General features: G+C 40.8%; 2 protein-coding genes across 2 annotated transcripts; both read right to left on the reverse strand.

Moving 5' to 3' along the window:
• Positions 1-1,565: 1,565 nt before the first annotated feature.
• On the reverse strand, positions 1,566-3,308 carry LOC123973264 (ermin-like). Its single transcript, XM_046053136.1, has 2 exons — positions 2,783-3,308; positions 1,566-1,909 (listed from the first exon to the last, which is right to left on the reverse strand). The coding sequence occupies exons 1-2, from the start codon at positions 3,306-3,308 to the stop codon at positions 1,566-1,568; spliced, it is 870 nt and encodes a 289-aa protein (XP_045909092.1).
• A 3,511-nt stretch (positions 3,309-6,819) lies between these two features.
• On the reverse strand, positions 6,820-14,675 carry dusp27 (dual specificity phosphatase 27). The gene is made up of 5 exons (XM_046058660.1): positions 14,548-14,675; positions 13,982-14,100; positions 11,809-12,040; positions 10,975-11,192; positions 6,820-9,611 (listed from the first exon to the last, which is right to left on the reverse strand). The coding sequence occupies exons 1-5, from the start codon at positions 14,673-14,675 to the stop codon at positions 6,820-6,822; spliced, it is 3,489 nt and encodes a 1,162-aa protein (XP_045914616.1).
• Positions 14,676-17,372: the final 2,697 nt, after the last annotated feature.

Genomic DNA, 17,372 nt, shown 5'->3' on the forward strand with positions numbered 1-17,372 from the left:
TTCCTAGGTTCCTCTGAAAATAACAAACACAAAACAAAAATCTGATGCTATCTTAGCTTGTTTAATATCAATTAATTCAATAATAAATATAACACTGATTATGAGACCTTGAGGATACATGACATACATTAGAATATCATTGAGGTTATATTCTAGGCCTTTACAGATATATGACATTATCATGATATTTTAAATCTTGTCAAGTAGTACTACCTTTTGTTCTTTCAGTTTAATCACAACATTATTCTATACATATGTACAGAAACCTAACATCTACAGTACACACATATATATACAGTGTCTCTGTTAATGAAAATACCACCAGTGAAAGAATAAAGTCTTACATTTTAAACAAAGAATGAAATTGATCAGTTTAATAATATTTCAATGAGGACACAAGTAGCAGTTCTATTGTAGCCTGTAGCAGCTTCAAGTGTGAGCTTAAAGATCAATATTGACCTTAGCAGCTTCACAAGGTCTACTTACTGGGAATTTTGCTTAGCTTTCACTTGCATGGAGTTCATCTCAGTTCTCACTGAGATGATATTTAAGCTCTGACAACCATTCGCATTGTCCCTGTAAAGATTTAATCAAATAAGATTTTAAAAACTCTCTGAATATTGTTTTAAAAGTTCCGTTTTTTTTAGTTTATATTGTGCCCACAGGATGCACATATAGTTGTGTTTAATTGCCACAAATTATGTATTCCATCATAAGAATACTAGGCATGCTGAACTGAATGGGAACAATGAACAAAGGAGCAGTAGATAGGGGGGGTCTCCTGGGGCCCAAGAACAAAATGTCTACTAAGGGGTAAGTTGTGAATTGCTCAGGCTAAAGTGCTAGTCAAGGTTACAGCTAAAAAAACCCCAACTCATTCTCACTCCCAACTTGTCACATGGATGCTTGGTCAAGACCTCTTGGTGTCACTTTTTAACGCCCTTGGTTCCCCTTTAACATTGTTTGTAGACATGTAGGACTCTGTGGTGAAGTGAGCATTAAGAAACAACGTCCAGTTAGACTTAAAAAAACAACAACTAGTGGTTAATGTTGTGAAACATTGCAATTTGGTTGAGGTTAGGCACCAAAACTATTTGGTTAGGTTTAGTAAAACATCAGGGTTTTGGTGAACAAAACTTACTTACTTATTTATGTGACTTAACTCTCGTAATTAAAGTAATGTTACTTACACAACTTAATTTACATAACTTAAATGAAATCATTCAATGTTGACGGGGCTACCCAGTGCATTACATCAGGTCTTGACCATGCGTCCATTTGTAATGACTTGGGAGTCAGAACCATGGCTCAGGGTGGGCGGCCATCTGCCTCGACCGGAACGCCTTTCATGCATAAAAGTGGAAAATTAGTAATGGTGTCATGCAAACCTAACCTGGATTCAGTCCTAGCTATCCCTCTTTGAAGGGACATTAAAATGGCGTACCGCAGGGCTCTATCCTGGATCCACTACTTTTCTCTACACATTACCATGAGGGTTCATCATCTCTAAGCAGAGGATCACAAAAAAGCTACCAGGTCAATAGAACCAAACCATCTGACAACATTTAGGGCTTGATCACCATCATGGACTCAAACTCATCAATCCTCTGTCTGGTGTTTCCTCTCTGTATCTTCCTGTAGGACACAGTTTTGTACTTTGATGATTGCCCTCTAACACTCTTCTTGTCGTTGGCTGCGTCGACCTTGCCGTTCATCTTGTGTGAGTTTTCACCTCCTTCCTCTTTGTGTTCTGTGTCCTCCTTCACTTCCATCACAGGATTTCCTGCGCTGGATGAGTTTTGGGTCGGACTGAGCTCTTTGCTTACTGGTTCGGCTCTCAACGACGACTGAGCAGCTGCATCCATCACCGACACTTTCCCCTCCAACCTGCAGCCTGAGGCCTGTAGATCTGGAATTGGAAATTTTATCTGTGACTTTTTGCTTAATTGAAATAATTTTTAAAGGTTAAAGCTTGGCAAGATGTGATTCCATTGGCTCTGTGGAAGGTGTTTTCATTATCATTTGCTCTTGGCAATAGAGTGAATGTTATCTTTGTGGAATTTTAATTAGATTTTAATGAATGAATTAACTCTCTGGCCTGGATCTCCACTGTGAGGAATTGTGTTCTAGCCAATCATAGCTGCAGTTATGTAAGGTCCTCTCAGGACTTCAAACTCTCAAACAAAGTGCACAACTTTTAATCACTTACAGCAACAAATAACATAAGGGTTTTGGAGTTACAACCAAGTGAAAGAGCTGCAGCTTATAGGTCTTGGCTGATTGGCTGACTTATCTACCTTGTTGTGTTGCCTTTTATACATTCGTATAACGCTATGTAATTATTTTGTAAATTGGTTTATTATCATATTCAAATTAATTACTAACTCACAATCATAAGTTCAGTTGTTTTGTAACTTGAACTAGTAAAAGAATAAGCATAACTGGAAATGAATCCTAACATGTATGTCTGGTCAACAAACTGTTGGCTAAACTTAATTTCTAAAGTTTGTTTAATTTCTTGTCTTAGATTTGAATTTACTAGGTAATAAAAGTATAAAGCACGCTGTTACAGTACAAGTTCAGCTTACTCAAAATGTTACGGCAGCCTGTTCAACCACAGGTTTTTAGTTTAAGGCAAAACCTGGAAGATTTCCAATTAAGGAATTCATGGTCCGCATTTTTTTAAAGTGATGGAGTCCATCATAGTATCATAACTTCAGTGTTTCTACTGTGTATGATACATGGTAGTAGAAGATGTGATAGCAGGAGAGAATTTGGTTACCTGTCTGAAGTTCAGATGTTAAATCTTGGGTATCGTCATCTGCTGCCTCTTCTGCTGTTTCACCGTGATGTCCAGGAAATGATGTCGGCGAAGATGTTTCAAATCCCTCATGTTGCTCCAAACTCTGTGTTTCCACCTTCTCTGTGGGATCTTTCAGATTCAGACGGACATCGACAGAAGGTAGACGAGTGTCCATCAGGGAAGCAGTTGAAACTCCCTCCTTTTCATTGTCGTTGCTCGCTGATGTGGGATAAATGTCCCCGTTATGGTTCCTGGCAGCACCCGAGCCTTTCTCTTCATCTGTGAGGACTTCGCTTCCTGTTTCTGCACCATCATAACTCAGTGTTTCAGAAAGTTCACAGTCTCGTAGAGGTGATGGAGGTGAAGAGTTTTGGGAATCTGATTGATCGAGCTGGTTTGCTTGTTCGTCATTTGGTTCTGCTTCTGCCAAGGCATCAATTTCTTCTCCTTTTAAACCAACCTGTTGTTTATGATCTTCCTTCTCCACCTTTTCTTTTTCCTCCATCTCTTCGTCTTCTCCATCAATCTGTTGTTCATATTCTTTCTCTCCTCCTTTTCTTCTCTTCCTCCGTCTCTTCTTCTTCTTCATCAATCTTTTGTTCTTGATTGTCTTTCTCCACCTCCTTTTCTCCTCTTCCCTCCATCTCTTCTTCTTCTGCACCAGTCTGTTGTTGTTCTTGATTGTCTTTCTCCACCTCATTTTCTTCTCTTCCCTCCATCTCTTCTTCTTCTGCACCAGTCTGTTGTTGTTCTTGACCTTCTTTCTTTTCCTCCTTTTCTCCTCTTCCCTCCATCTCTTCTTCTTCTACATCAATCTGTTGTTCTTCTTGATCTTCTTTCTCTTCTTCTTCATTTTCTTTCTCTGCTCGGTCAACTTCTTCTTCCTCCTGCCTAACCATTTCCTTGTTTTCCTCTCCCTCCCACTGTTCTGTTTCCTCTTCTTCATCATTGCTCTTCTTATCGTTTTCTGCTCTTTCATCCCTACTTCCTTCCTTCACAACCTCCTTTGCTTCTACTCTCACTATGCCTTCTTCCTCATGCGTTTTTAGTTCTTTCTCTCCATCGTTTGCTTCCTGAACGGCTCTCTTGTATTCCCCCACTGTCTGCTTTTCTTCCACATCCTCTTCCTCTGTCTTCCTGTCTTGTTCTTTTCTTTCTTTGTCGACCTCTTCTTCCTCCTTCTTCCTCCTTTCAGTCTGTGCTCCATCACTTTCTTCTATTTTAAGCTCCTCTTCTTCTTTTACCTCCGGAGTTACCTTGTTTTTTTGTTCTGCATTCTCCACCTCTCCCTCTACCTTGTTTGTAACCTCTTCCTCTACCACCACCTTTTGTGTCCTCTGCTTTTCATTCTCCTTTTGAACATTTCCATCATCGTTCCCTCCTTTCTCCACATCTTCCTCTTTTTCTCCTTGTTGTAAATCCTCATCCTCTTCTTCTTTTCCTTCTTCCTTTTCCTCTTTCCAGTCTTTAACCTGTTGATCTCCTCCTTCCTTTCCCACCTGCTGCTCTTTGTCTTCCTCCATCGTCACGTTATCCCTTGGCATTTCTTCACCTTCTACACTTTTCACCTCGCCTGATGCGTTCCCTTCAGTGTTGACAACCCCATCCTCTTTTTCTTCAGACAACATTGACTCCATCAGTTCATCTACTGACCAATCTCCAAACAGTCCAACTGCCTGAATTACCCGAGACACTATCGAATTTTCCTCCTGGTCCAGACTGTCCAACAGGTCTGCAGCTGTCCACCAGCTTGCCATGATGTAAGAAATAGGAGAAAACTGCTCTTTAACTGCTCAGTTTGAGGATAATTTCAAACAAAGTGAAAGAAAGAAACCTAGCATTCGTCCCACTCAGGTTCAAACTACTTGTGCACATTATGAAAGCATTCACACTCACCCAGAAAGGATTTAATTAATGGTGACAGCCAGAAACGCAGCACACGTCATTTCTCAATCCACAGTCTGATGACCTGAAGGCCACGTTTTCAGCCTCGGGTCTGTAATACTTTAATCTTTCAGGTATGATCCGTCTCTTAGATTCTTATTTCGCTTAAAATAACCACTGTGTGTACATTTTTAATTGTAGTGGTGGAAGAACTGTTCACAAGTAGCAATATCACAACGTGAAAGTGAAAGGAAAGAAAAAAAAGAGAAATAAATGTATTTAAAATATAAGTATTGATAATGCAGGATGGCCTCTTTACGATTACTTCTGGAGGCCCTAAGGTCCTGAAAAATTGCATATTTTTATTAATATACACAGATGAATATATTTTCCACACCATATATTGGAACTACTCAAGTAAGTACTAACATTGAGTAAATATACATAGTAACCCTCCACCTCCGATTGAACTGAAACTTGGTTTATTAAAATAATGTATTATAATAAATTTATAACCAGTTTAAAGTATTTTATCCCTTTTTAATTAATATTTATATTTGATTTAAGGAATCTGCTCAATAAACAAAGTTTAGCTGGCTTGTTTTCTAGTAGACTATTATTATTTTTCTTTCTCTCCTCCCCACTATTATTTAAGCGTTCAGATCAACATTCCCATAGTGATTTATCCAACTGTGGTATGTGAGGTTTCACAATAAGTACACTCACATGTACCTATATCACCATTCCCCATCCTCACTGCAGTTTAAAAGGAAAATACTAAATCATTTGAAAAACTAAATCATTTGAAAAAGAGCAGTCGATAATTATCAGTATATCACCAACCACCCTTTTATTTTCTAAAAATATTCGTCACATTTTCAAGATGTCAAAAGCACGTCCTCCAGTGTCCACTAGATGGTGGAATAACGTTTAATTACAGCTACTTAAGATTTGATTTCAGTGTCAAGCAGCGCTAAGAGCTGACAGCTCACATGTCAACAAAGCTGTTTTTCATCAGCTGTTTGTCATAATCATCCAACCAAAATGACCAGGATTATGAATCACTTTTCCAGAGAACTGCTTCTCTTGACTCTTTGCCTGTGCACGTAATGTAATGAAAACAAGGAAGGATCCATTTACAATTCTCTTTAAACAGCTTTTCCTGGCTGATTTCCCTCCTTCTCCTATAATTTGGTTAAGACATAATTCTAAATTGTAATATAAAAACGCATTATTAACCTGTAAAGATATTCTACATTTGGAGTTATTTGTTGAATTGTTTATTTATTTTCATCAATATTTTCTGGTTGTGTCCTTTGTGATTTGGTGTTATGGTGTGTAGGAATGTGATTTTGAATTGTTTGTCATGGCCACAGTTTTGATGAAGATAATAGGGAATCTAATTATAAATTAAAAAAAAATAAGGCATCATTTATCACAACGTTTATTGCAATAACAAAAATGTAACAGTACAAATGGAATTTGAATCTTTAGGAATTTCACATCTTTTATTAAAATATGCTCTACATGTGTTTTCACATCAGTTTTACAATCAACGTCGGAACCACCAAAACCTTAATTTTGTAATTAACTACTATGTGTACTACCTCTGTGACCTATCCTCCCTGAGCAAGACACTTAATCCCTAGTTGCTCCAGAGGCATGCAACCTCTGACATAAATAGCAATTGTAAGTCGCTTTAGCTTACAAAGCGACTTACAAGCGTCAGCTAAATGACATGTAATGCTCTAATGATTCATCCTTATAAACTTATATTGCATGATAAGTAGGCAAAAGTGCATATTCTCCTTGTTGATGTAAATTGGCTTTATTTCCAAATACAGACATGATACTATTCAAAAATATTTTTACCTACTCTTACAAAATGATTGACAGCTGTTTCTTGAACAATAGAGCCAACATGGGTCCTAAATCCACCTCACAACAATTTTTTCCAAAAGATGTTTTGAGTTTTGCAAAATGCGCCTCAGATTTCAGTTTTGAAGGTTTTTGGGAAACAATTTCTTCAAATTTTATTTCTTAAATGAGTTATTAAATATCTTTGAACCAGCAGCACGTAATTGGCACTTTACTCTTGTTTTATAAAACCCCCCCAGCATTAGTAGTTTCTTCTAAGATTCACTTCTACTCTGTGATTTTGCTTCCTGCTGCGCCCTCCAAGCCGCGAGCACCTCGTCATCTTCGGCCTCGGCTGCGGCCCGAGCTCTGATCCTCTGCCTGGTTTGGGCGATGAAGGTTGCAATGTCTTCCTCCACCTCGTCGTTGACCTCCTCCCTCCTACTCCTCCTCTCCTCCGACCTGCTGCTTTCATATCCCGAATGATGAGTCAACTTTCTCTTTGTGGAGAGGTCGTGGTAGCTCTCCGTTTCCTCGACGCTCTCATCTCTGTATGACCTCCGTGCCTGGCTGTAGTTGTGGGATTGTGTGAACCCGTTGGAGGAATATTCTGCGTCTTCACTTGATAGATCCTCATGTAACCTTGACCTGTATCTGGAAGTAACGCCATAGGTTTCCTCGTCTTCTTCATCGACAGCATAGGAGGCCCTGCGGCTTGAGAAGTCAAATTCGGAAGCGGAGGCATCGAGATCGTCGTAGGGATCCTCTGATGGGCCAGCTTCTTCTCCTGAGGCTGTTTTCTTTGGAGGAGGCCTGACGCTTTTCAGCCAGTCGTCAATACTGGTGTTCTTATCTTTCTCCAGTGCGGGCTTGAGATTCAGACACCCAGAGAGGCCATAACTCCTCGTGGGTTTCTCCTTTTTCTTCGTTTCTTCAAGAAACTCCTCCTCTCTTTTCTTTCTCTCCTCCTCCTCGTCTTCATCCTCCTTCGGTTTCTTTTTCTTGTAGAGGGTGCTGCGCTTGTTGTCCTCCAGGATCTTCTTCTTTTCATAAGTAGCCATCTTGTCCCTCATCTCGGACTTGATCTCCTTGTCCAAGGCATCCAGTTTGCCCATGTTGACCTGGTCCTGGAAGAGACTGAAAAGAGGGACACTGGTGGTGGTGATCTTGTTTTTCTTGGAGCCCAGGGTGGAGCCAAGGGTGGATCCCAGAGCAGAACCTCTTCCGCTGAGACCAGAGATGCTGCTCGACCCACCACCTGAGAGGACCGACGCTGCCCTGCCACGACCCTGCGACAGTGCACTAGTATAGGAAGCGCCACTCAACAAGGACGCTTTGTCATCATCAATGCCCCTACCTGAAATCATGCTTGTTGCACCGCCATAGCTAAGCTCCGATCCAACACGTGACGGAGGAGGGAGGCTCATCTCGCTTTGCTTCTGTTTGATTGTTTCAGAGACAACATTAGCGATCCAGTTTTGGATGCTGGCCAGATTGACCATTGGTTCACCTCCAGGGCCCTGGACAGTAGGAACAGGGAGGATGGGAGGAACTGGTGTCATGGGATTAACTGGGACTGCAGACTGTGCTGATCTTGTACTGCGAGCCTGTGAAACTGACGATATGACAGATGACCTGCCGCTGAGCATGGACATGTTGTCATCATTGGCGACGCTTGGCGGGCCTGTGACTCCAGCTCCAGCCCAGAAGGCGGAGAGAGGAATTGTACCTCCGCTGACACAGCTTTCAGTCTCCCAGCCACACATGGACTGACTCTCTTCTAACGTTTTCTTTGATCGCTCCAGGATCTCCTCACGTCTTTGCCTCCGTTTAACTGTAGCAGAGTCCTCACCCCGACTCAACTCCAAAATCTCATCTGTGTTTTCCTCACCGAAACGCTTCTGCTGCCTCAACTTCCAAGACTGATACGCTGTCAGGTTGACATCTTGGAAGGATGGTGTCTTGGCTTGTCCCTCGCCGTCACCACTCTCTCCGTCTCCGACAGAACTTTTCTCTCCATCCTCGCGATCTTTCTTGTTCCAGCCAAACTGGATCCTCTTGACACGCCAACGCTCCAAAGGCGTCATCTTGTCCTTGTTCTTCTGGCAAAAGCTGTACATGGAGCCGGTGTCAGAGAGGATACTCTGCACTTCATCGTCAATGTTCTTCTTTCCTCCTTCTCCACCTTCTGTGGTGGTGCTCTCGCTGCCTTCGTTGTCCTCTTTCTTGCGGTAACGAGCAGCGGCTTGCTCCTCAATTTCCTTCAGTCGCTGTTTCCAAAGATCAGAGTAACTTGTGCAGCTGGAGGTGGACATCGTGTCTGAGGGTGCACGCCTGTTGCGACGCTTCAACAGCTCTTTCACAGCTCGTACATCCTCGCTTGTGACACTCTCCACATCAGCATCTTCACCTTCCTTTGTCCTCCTTGGTCGGGCCTCGACAAGAGATTCACTATCCTCGCCGTCGCTGTTCAGCTGCGCCTCCCACCAGTCGTCGCTCTGGTATTTCTCGTTCCTCCGCTGCCACTCATGGATCATGCTGTTGAGACCATCCTCATCGTCACCGTCGTCTCTGCCTTCCTGCTCAGGCAGAACCACCTCTTCTTGAATGTGATTCGATCCCTGGTGGTTCAGCCCATTCTGCACTCCAATCATCCCACTCCTGAGTGCAGCAGCAGCTGCAGAGGAGGCGACGCTGCTCATCACACTTTCTCCATCCTCCTCCTCTTCCATCATGATGGAGTGCGCTTTGACTTCGATCATACTCTGCTCTTCTTCTTTATCAGTATCATCGTCATCATCATCTTCGCCAAAGATGCGAGCACGCGTGCGTGCATCAATAACGGAGCACTGGCTGAGAGTGTCGTCGTCATCGTCGCGCTCCTCCATCAGGTTCTCGTTGAGCTCTCGCAGCTGCTTCAGGAAGCCTTCATTTGGGTTGATGGCTCGCTTTTTTCTAATGGAAGTCAGGGCCTCCATGATGCTCATGTGCTGGAAGATCATCAGGTAGCACGCCACCAGGACAGCAGAGCGACTGACACCCATCATGGAAACAACAAGAACCTTGCCTGCAAGAAAACAAAACTGTGTTTATAGCCTGACCAATTAATTTTTTTTACTTAAATACCTAAAAAATTGTTTTTATTAGTTTTTAAAATTAGTTATTAGTTTGATGAAGTATGAAGCACATAGTTATTATTACCGCTTTTAAATAAGGTTACACAGAGATTCCCCCGATACATTTTAAAATATATATTTTTTAAAGTTACCCATATTTGGTAATTACAGAGTAAATAGATATGTGCAGAGCACTCGATAGTGCTCTCTGGAGGACAAACTATGTAATGGCAACATCATTTCTAAATGTATTGGTCAGGCTATTATTGCGATTGTAAAATATTCCACAAATGAAAACTCATTTTAAGCAGAAGACCAAAGTAAAATATATATATATAGTATAATATAGTTTTTCTCCCCAAATGATTGGTGTATACATTAAGGTAAGAATTCAATCTGACGATTCTCTGTTAAGAACACAATAAAAAGTATTTTATTTTGTGTGAAAACAACATCTGACTTTACAGATGGCAGTGAAAGTGTTTCAAAGTATTTTATTACACAAGACTTTGAGAATTACAGCTGATGCTGACGTCTTAGGATAACAATTTATGAATCAGCTGCAGTTACAATGAATGGATCACTGTTACTGTGACTGTTACATGATCCTCTTCCAGGAACACAGATGTACTCTGCGTGGTCCATAAAACACTTCCCAGAAACAGTGATGTTGTGTAATCGAGGAGACATTTCAGGTCACCAGTCAGAATGTGCTTCTGGCTAAATGTGCGAAAATGAATGTGTTGTGTGTTATCCCTGTTAAGTAAACAATAAAATGAATCAGTAAATAAGCAGAAACACCACCAGCAGTAATGGAGGCAAAATTCAACAAACAAAAAACAATCTCAAGCTTCACATGTTTAGTCTCCACGTATGGTTCAAGTTAACAATAAACTGAATTCTGGAGATGGAGGGAATAATTTACAGGATATCTGAGGTGAAGGCTTTGACTGAGGCCCAGGAGGGTAAATGTGGGCAGATGAGATAAGGAGAGAAAGCAAAAAGACTGAGTGTCAAACTTAAGTGATAAAAAGATGAAATATCTCAAAGTTGGTGGTCCCATTTCTCAGATTTACTTAGAGTTCTTATTTTAAGTGATACATTTATATCCATTAACATTGTTTTCTTTTAGCTAGTTCCTTTGTATTGTGTCTATCCTACGTACAGGGTCGCTGGAGCCAATCCCAGCTTCCATTGGGCGAAAGGCGGGGTACACCCTGGACAGGTCGCCAGTCCATCGCAGGGCAAAAAACGTTTTTATGTATTGTAAGATTGCAGAAATAATACAGTGTAAAGATACACAACATAACTCACCCTTGTGTGTCAGCAGAGCCTCGTCCAAGAATTCGGCGGTGGGCCGAAAGTGCACCGAGATGTCTGCGTCTGTGAAGTCGTCAACCTCGATGCCCATGTACTGGATGTTCATGCCGGCATAGAAAGACTCGCCCGTGTAGACCCCTGTGCCGTGGGCTGCGTTAAGGATGTGGGTGATGCCCATGCGCTTCAGACGAGCCTTGTTGACCGCAACAGATCTGAAAAAGAAAAATGATCATAAACTGATGAGCAAACAAGTTCTTATTACACATGAAATTACCCTTTAAAACTTATCTGCTGCTTTTGGGATTCATACCAGCAGATTTCTAGCAAGAATAAAAAATAAACGTCACAAAAACAAAACAATTAAACAACATTTTAAGACCATCTCGTTCTCTGAAGTTGATGTATCATCTGCATAAAATGTATATCAAAGCAGGGCGAGGAAGAATCAAATGGTAGTATGAGAGTTTTACTTTTGACCTTGCAAACAGTCAAGGCCTCCTAGCTTGTGCTGAAGCTTTCAACCCTAACACATGGTCTTCATCAGCTAAGACAGTTTGCTCAGCTGTGATGGAACTGTAGATGTTCAAACCTTCCATGTTTCTGAGCACTTTTAAGACTTTCAAGAGCAAAAGGAGAGCAAATTCCTGATGATTCCACTGATGAAAGACTATTTAATTTGGTTGAAAGCTGCAGAAAAAACAAGTAAGTGGACATTTAGTGGAATTTGTTTTGTTGAACTGCTGTTTCTAAGGTGAATAATGATCTTTGCTGTTTGTTCACTCTGAATGTTCCAGTTAAAATGAAGTTTCCGGCCTCGCTTAGACTCACTTCTCGGCTATGAAGATGTTGGGCCACACCTCGTCCACTGGGTTGACGGGAGCCTCCAGGCGGTCCTGCACCATGGCCCTCTGGATATCCAGCACACAGGGGGTGTTGTAGGGGCTGCGGTCATCTATCATGTCCTTGACCCTGTTGTAGAGGTCTTCCACCATCAGCTGCTCGGCGGTTTCCAACATGGACTCTGGGATGGACTCGGTACGCACGCCACGAGGCGGCAGCTCTGAGGAGGAAAGAAACAGATTCATCATAAAAATGATGACATGGATGTGATCGACTTTGCAGGATTAATTTGTTGCTACACCATCTTGTGTGGTAAATTACAAGGAATGGAAACCCAAGACTTAATTGACACAATGAGAACCAGGAAGCCAACTGATTGTTGGACTGATTGTGGCTGTATGATGGCAAACTCAGCTGTGTCAGAGGAAGTACTGGTCTATATCTGGCTTGGCTTTGGGGGCTCAGACCAGGACCAGTTCTTGGGTAAGAAATCCTGACTTTCTCAACTGGGCACACCATCAGCTGTTTAATTACAGCAAAATGTGAATTCAAGCACTGGAAAAGATGAGAAGTGGAAAGGTTTTTTGGCAGAACATTATTTAATTTTCTTGACTTTCCCTAAAAATACCTCTAGTATAATTGTGCTTAAGCATTTTTCCCCCATCCCTAACAACCAGTGAGCTATTTGACATTTTCTCTTTCATCGGTTCCTCCGTTTCTAAGCATTCACATAATTACAAAACATCAGAAATTCAACGTAGCAAATTATGAAAAACCTGAAGCCTCTATTTTGGCAGTAAAAACAATCTTTCCCTGGGGAATAATTGCTGTACATATAGCCTGACAAAGCTCTGCAGAACTTCATCTCCCTGTGAAAATGACAAGCCTGCATGCGGTTTTCACATTCACTATATAGAGCATGAAGGTCCATATAGATCAAAGACTGAGGCATGCGCTTTAAAACACACATGTTCTTCATCTGTGTGGATGCAGGGAAGCTACACTACTGCAAAACAAACACCTCACTAATGCAGAAACTGTCTCCCATCAGAGACCATCGACCCCCCTGTAGATGAAACATGTCTCCATTAAGCTGCTGCAGATGTTGTACAATGTCAGGAGAGAAATCTTATTTAGTGGCTGCTCTGTGATGTGTCATATGAGCTAATTTCCTCAATCAGTGCGACTCTCATCCTCCATCGAGAACGTCTCCATCTCTGCATCTGGTAATGAGCAGAAGGAATGAAACCTCGACTCACTGTGATTGGAGACTATTTGACCGAATTAGAGTTGTTAAATGTGGACTTTCATCACATCACTTTTGCAAATCGCTGGATGGATTGATCAGTGGAGAGAAAATGAGCCAATGAAGGGTCTAGCAATTTATACATAGTTTAAAAATCCTGTGTGAGAGTTTTCTTAATTCCCTGTTTCATATCAATGTCAATTAAAAACCTGGAAAACAATCACACAAACTGAGCAGCTTGACGACAGCTGTGATGGACACCTGTCGTTACTTTTGACACTAATTGGTAATTAAAATAACAGTTGCAGCTCTAGAATTTAATGAACCTTAATACTTTTTAAGGATTAAAAGGAGGATTAAGGATGTTAGGAGGTCTTCAGGTAAAAAAAAATTCTGCAAGTGCACTGCACGTAAAGTTAGAAAGAACTCCCAACTCTGGGTTCTCAGTGTCAATTTCTTTGCTAGTTTGAATTAAAGCAGTTTTATGTAAGAATACACGTGAGCACAAAATGAACCATCACAATGTCTGTAAATTAGATTAATACCGTTCTGCTCGACAACACAGGGCCAGAAAATACAGTGATATAACCAGATTCAATAAGCACAATGCTTTAATAATGCAAATTCTCTAAAGAATTAGTAATTAAGTGACAGTGGCGGTGGGGCTTTTGGGGCTTCTGTGAATCGGGGCCATTAACTAATCAACTAATAAAAACATTTGGACTTTTGACTGTTCATAAGCACTGTTAAGACATCATTTTAACTTCTATGAAACACAGCTGAATAATAATTAAATTTAAGTTAACTGAGGACAGCTGCTCACTGAGAATTACCACGGCAAGGTCAAAACACGAGTTAAAAACACTTTGAGAAGCAGATTTTCCCACTGCAGTCTGTTCTCATCACCTGTCTCACCCTCGTTGATGATCTTCTTCGCAGCGATGGCTGATGAGAGGTGGATGGGCTCCATGAAGATGCTCGCGGCGTCAGAGCCTGAGATCATGGAGAACCTGGACTCTGATGCCATGGAGAAGCTGACAGACAGAGGGGGGAGGTATCTATCTGAACAGTTCAGCTTAGAGAAACTCAAAGTTCACAGCACAAATAAAAACATGAGTAACATACATTTCCTGCATTTCCTTTCTTATTTTAAACATGTTTATGTAAGCATAAGGTCGAATTGGTTACACTCCATCATTGTTGCATCCTTCCACTTTTGTACTTTTGTGTATAAAAGGATGCAAAGTACAAAAATATGGAAAATTTAAACAAGATGAAGGCTATCTCCGAACCAGATTTAGTGAATATTGGATCCAATTTGCGCAAAACAAAGTCGGAAAAGCTTCAAAATCTGCCATATACAGATAGTCATCTTCATCAAAGCAGCCTACAGGTGCTTTAGATGTTCATTATTAAACAGTAGCTCGTGTTGGAGTGAATGTGGCGTGTTGTGTTTGCAGCTCGTTCAGGTGGTCTCATACCTGGGGGACGGACAACGGAGGTAATGAGACTGGATATCTCGGACGCCCCTGTCCTCCTCCTCCTCCTTCTCCTCTCCACCAGGAACTGTCTGATCACCACGCTCCCCGCTCGCACTGGCCGACGCCATGGCAAACCAGATCTCTCCCTGCTGATAACAAAAACACTTCACCTTAACGTTGCAGTTGATCAGCAGACGCTGTTGCTTTGAGAGATGCCACATTATGTTATATATTTGTTACTGTTAAATTCACAGAATAGCACAAAAAAACACACATTATTTATCCATCAAACAGTTTCTGTGTTGGTTTTCCAGAAAATTAACAACACAATATATTTTTATTTATAATAGTCAGATTGACCTTTCTATTTCCAATTTTGCTAAAGTTACAAAGAGGAGCAGAATTAAAGAAGCATAATGAGACATTAAGAAGAAAAGTTTGGTATCTCTATCTATTTGATATTTCTATGAAGATTTTCTCTTTTGTAAGCGAGGTGCCTTTAATGGAAAATAATCTTTCCTTAAAGTACAATTGTACTTATTTTACAATAAGACTTTTGTACTGAAATGGAAAAACACACCGTGTGCTGAATAACTTACACAGCGGGACATTTGGAAAATTAGACTGAAGTCAAACATGAAAGAAAAACTGGAGAATAAAGGCACATTCAAAGAACTGACAGGAACTACAAAGCAAATAATGGACCGAATAACAGGTATCACAAAGGAAATATAGGACATGCTGGCTGTGAAATAAGAAGGGTGTTGAGCTGCTTGCATATGACTCAAAACGGGATGTAAGACGGAGATTAAATGTGTCACTTCTCTGTGAATCATACTCAAAGATTGGAAACGCATGAGCTCTCATACTTGAACTTGAACAAGCAGACTATACATAACCGCCATGATGAAGGCTCTGTGGTGACCTGAAGGCGAACCAGACTCATGTTTTCATCCCAGACAAATGCACTGTGACGTGCCGAGGGAACATGAGACCTGGCAAAAAGCAGCAAAAGAGCGGCAACAAGAAAGTGTTGTAAAGCCGATCCTGCAGGGCATCAGCCTGCCAACATTTCGTTTTAGAGTTAAAGGAAGAGTTTGACATGTTGTGAAATATGGGTCTTTGCTTTTTTGCTGAGAGAGATCAACACCACTCTCATGTTGTGTTTGTGGAAGCTCATCAAAAACCAACACGTGTAAACAGCAACTTGCCAGTTTTATAATTTTTATGCTGGACTGTTCAAGTGTTTGCTGGCAGCACGAAGAACACAAATCCTATACTTGAGTAAAAGTATAAATACTCTTGCTAAATATGAACTAAAAGTTGAGGTATTCAATATAAATTGAGTCAAAGTACAAAAGTACCTGCTTTTAAAAATGCAATTGAGTCAAAGTATCAAAAGTATAAGTACTGTTTGTCAGGGGTTGCTGCATGACAAACTTTAAAATTTATAAACTTTCCTATTTATAAAAAAATGGCATTTATTATGAACAGGTTGCCCTTTCAGTAATAATTCAAGTTACTCAGATATATGTGTGTGTGTGTGTGTGTGTCAGTGGTGGATGAAGTATTCAGATCCTTCATTAAAAGTACTAATACCACACTAAAAATACTTTTACTTACTTACAAGTAAAATTCCTATTGGAGTGCAACCAATGATTATTTTCATTATAAATCAATCTGCTGATTATTTTCTCCGTTAATTGATTTTTGAAAAACAGTATAAAGCTCAAAATTATTACAAATGAATAAAAAAAATTAAAAAGGAAAAGCAGCCAATCTTTCTCTTTATGAAGCTGGACCCATGAAATGTTTTAAATGAAAAAACAGTTCATTTTAATCTCAATCTAATAATCTTGTCATCTGTATTTGTTGAGTAGTTTCTAACAAAACTCATTTTATCATATAAGTCTTCATGTTTTATGTGTAAAAGTCTTAATTTGTGAGTTAACTAGTAACTAAAGCTGTCAGATACATTTAGAGAAGTAAAAAGTACAATATCTCCCTCTGAGATGTAGTGGAGTAGAAACAGAAAGTAGCAAATACTCAAATAAAATACAAGTACCTCAAATCCTTACTTGAGTACAGCACTTGAGTAAATGTACTTAATTACTGTCCACCACAAACAGCAAGTTGGGGTTTTTACACTTCAGCTATTGTAGACACTGAACAAAAGAAAGTGAACATGGCAATCAGTGAGCTTTAGAGGTGCTGGTGGGCTCTTCAGATTGTGTTATCTTTAGACAGAACCAGGCTAGCTGTTCCCCCTGTTTCCAGTCTTAATGCTAAGCTAAGCTAACCTGCTGTCGGCTGTAGTTTCATATTTACTGTACAGACATAAGAGTGGTATCAATCTTTTCATCTAACTCTCAGCAAGACGGTGAGTAACTTAATTTTAAGTATCAAAAAAAGAAAAATATCAAAAATCTATAAGGTTTTCAAAGTGGTCTAGCTTTAGTGTGTGTGTGTGTGTGTGTGTGTGATATGAGGCTGCTCTATTTTTAACCAGAGCGACAGCTGCCTCAGGCCTGAGATCAGCAGCACACTGAAAGGCCACAGAGCTTCAAGCTTTAAAAAACAAAACAACAACACTAATCAGACGTGAGAAAAGTCACAAGAATAGAAAATAGGTCTCCAGCTTTACATAAAACACCACATCTGTGTGTGTGTGTGTGTGTTTTCTTACCTCGGTCACAGTGTCAGTCTGAAGGAGGTCGCCTGAAGCTGACAGTGGCCGGACTGACAAAGGCTCCTAAAGTTAGAGAGTCCTCACCGACCCCCCCCCCCCCCCCCCCCCCCCCCCCCCCCCCCCCCCCCCCCCCCCC

The sequence above is a fragment of the Micropterus dolomieu genome, linkage group LG01, assembly GCF_021292245.1.
Source record: "Micropterus dolomieu isolate WLL.071019.BEF.003 ecotype Adirondacks linkage group LG01, ASM2129224v1, whole genome shotgun sequence".
NCBI lineage: Eukaryota > Metazoa > Chordata > Actinopteri > Centrarchiformes > Centrarchidae > Micropterus > Micropterus dolomieu.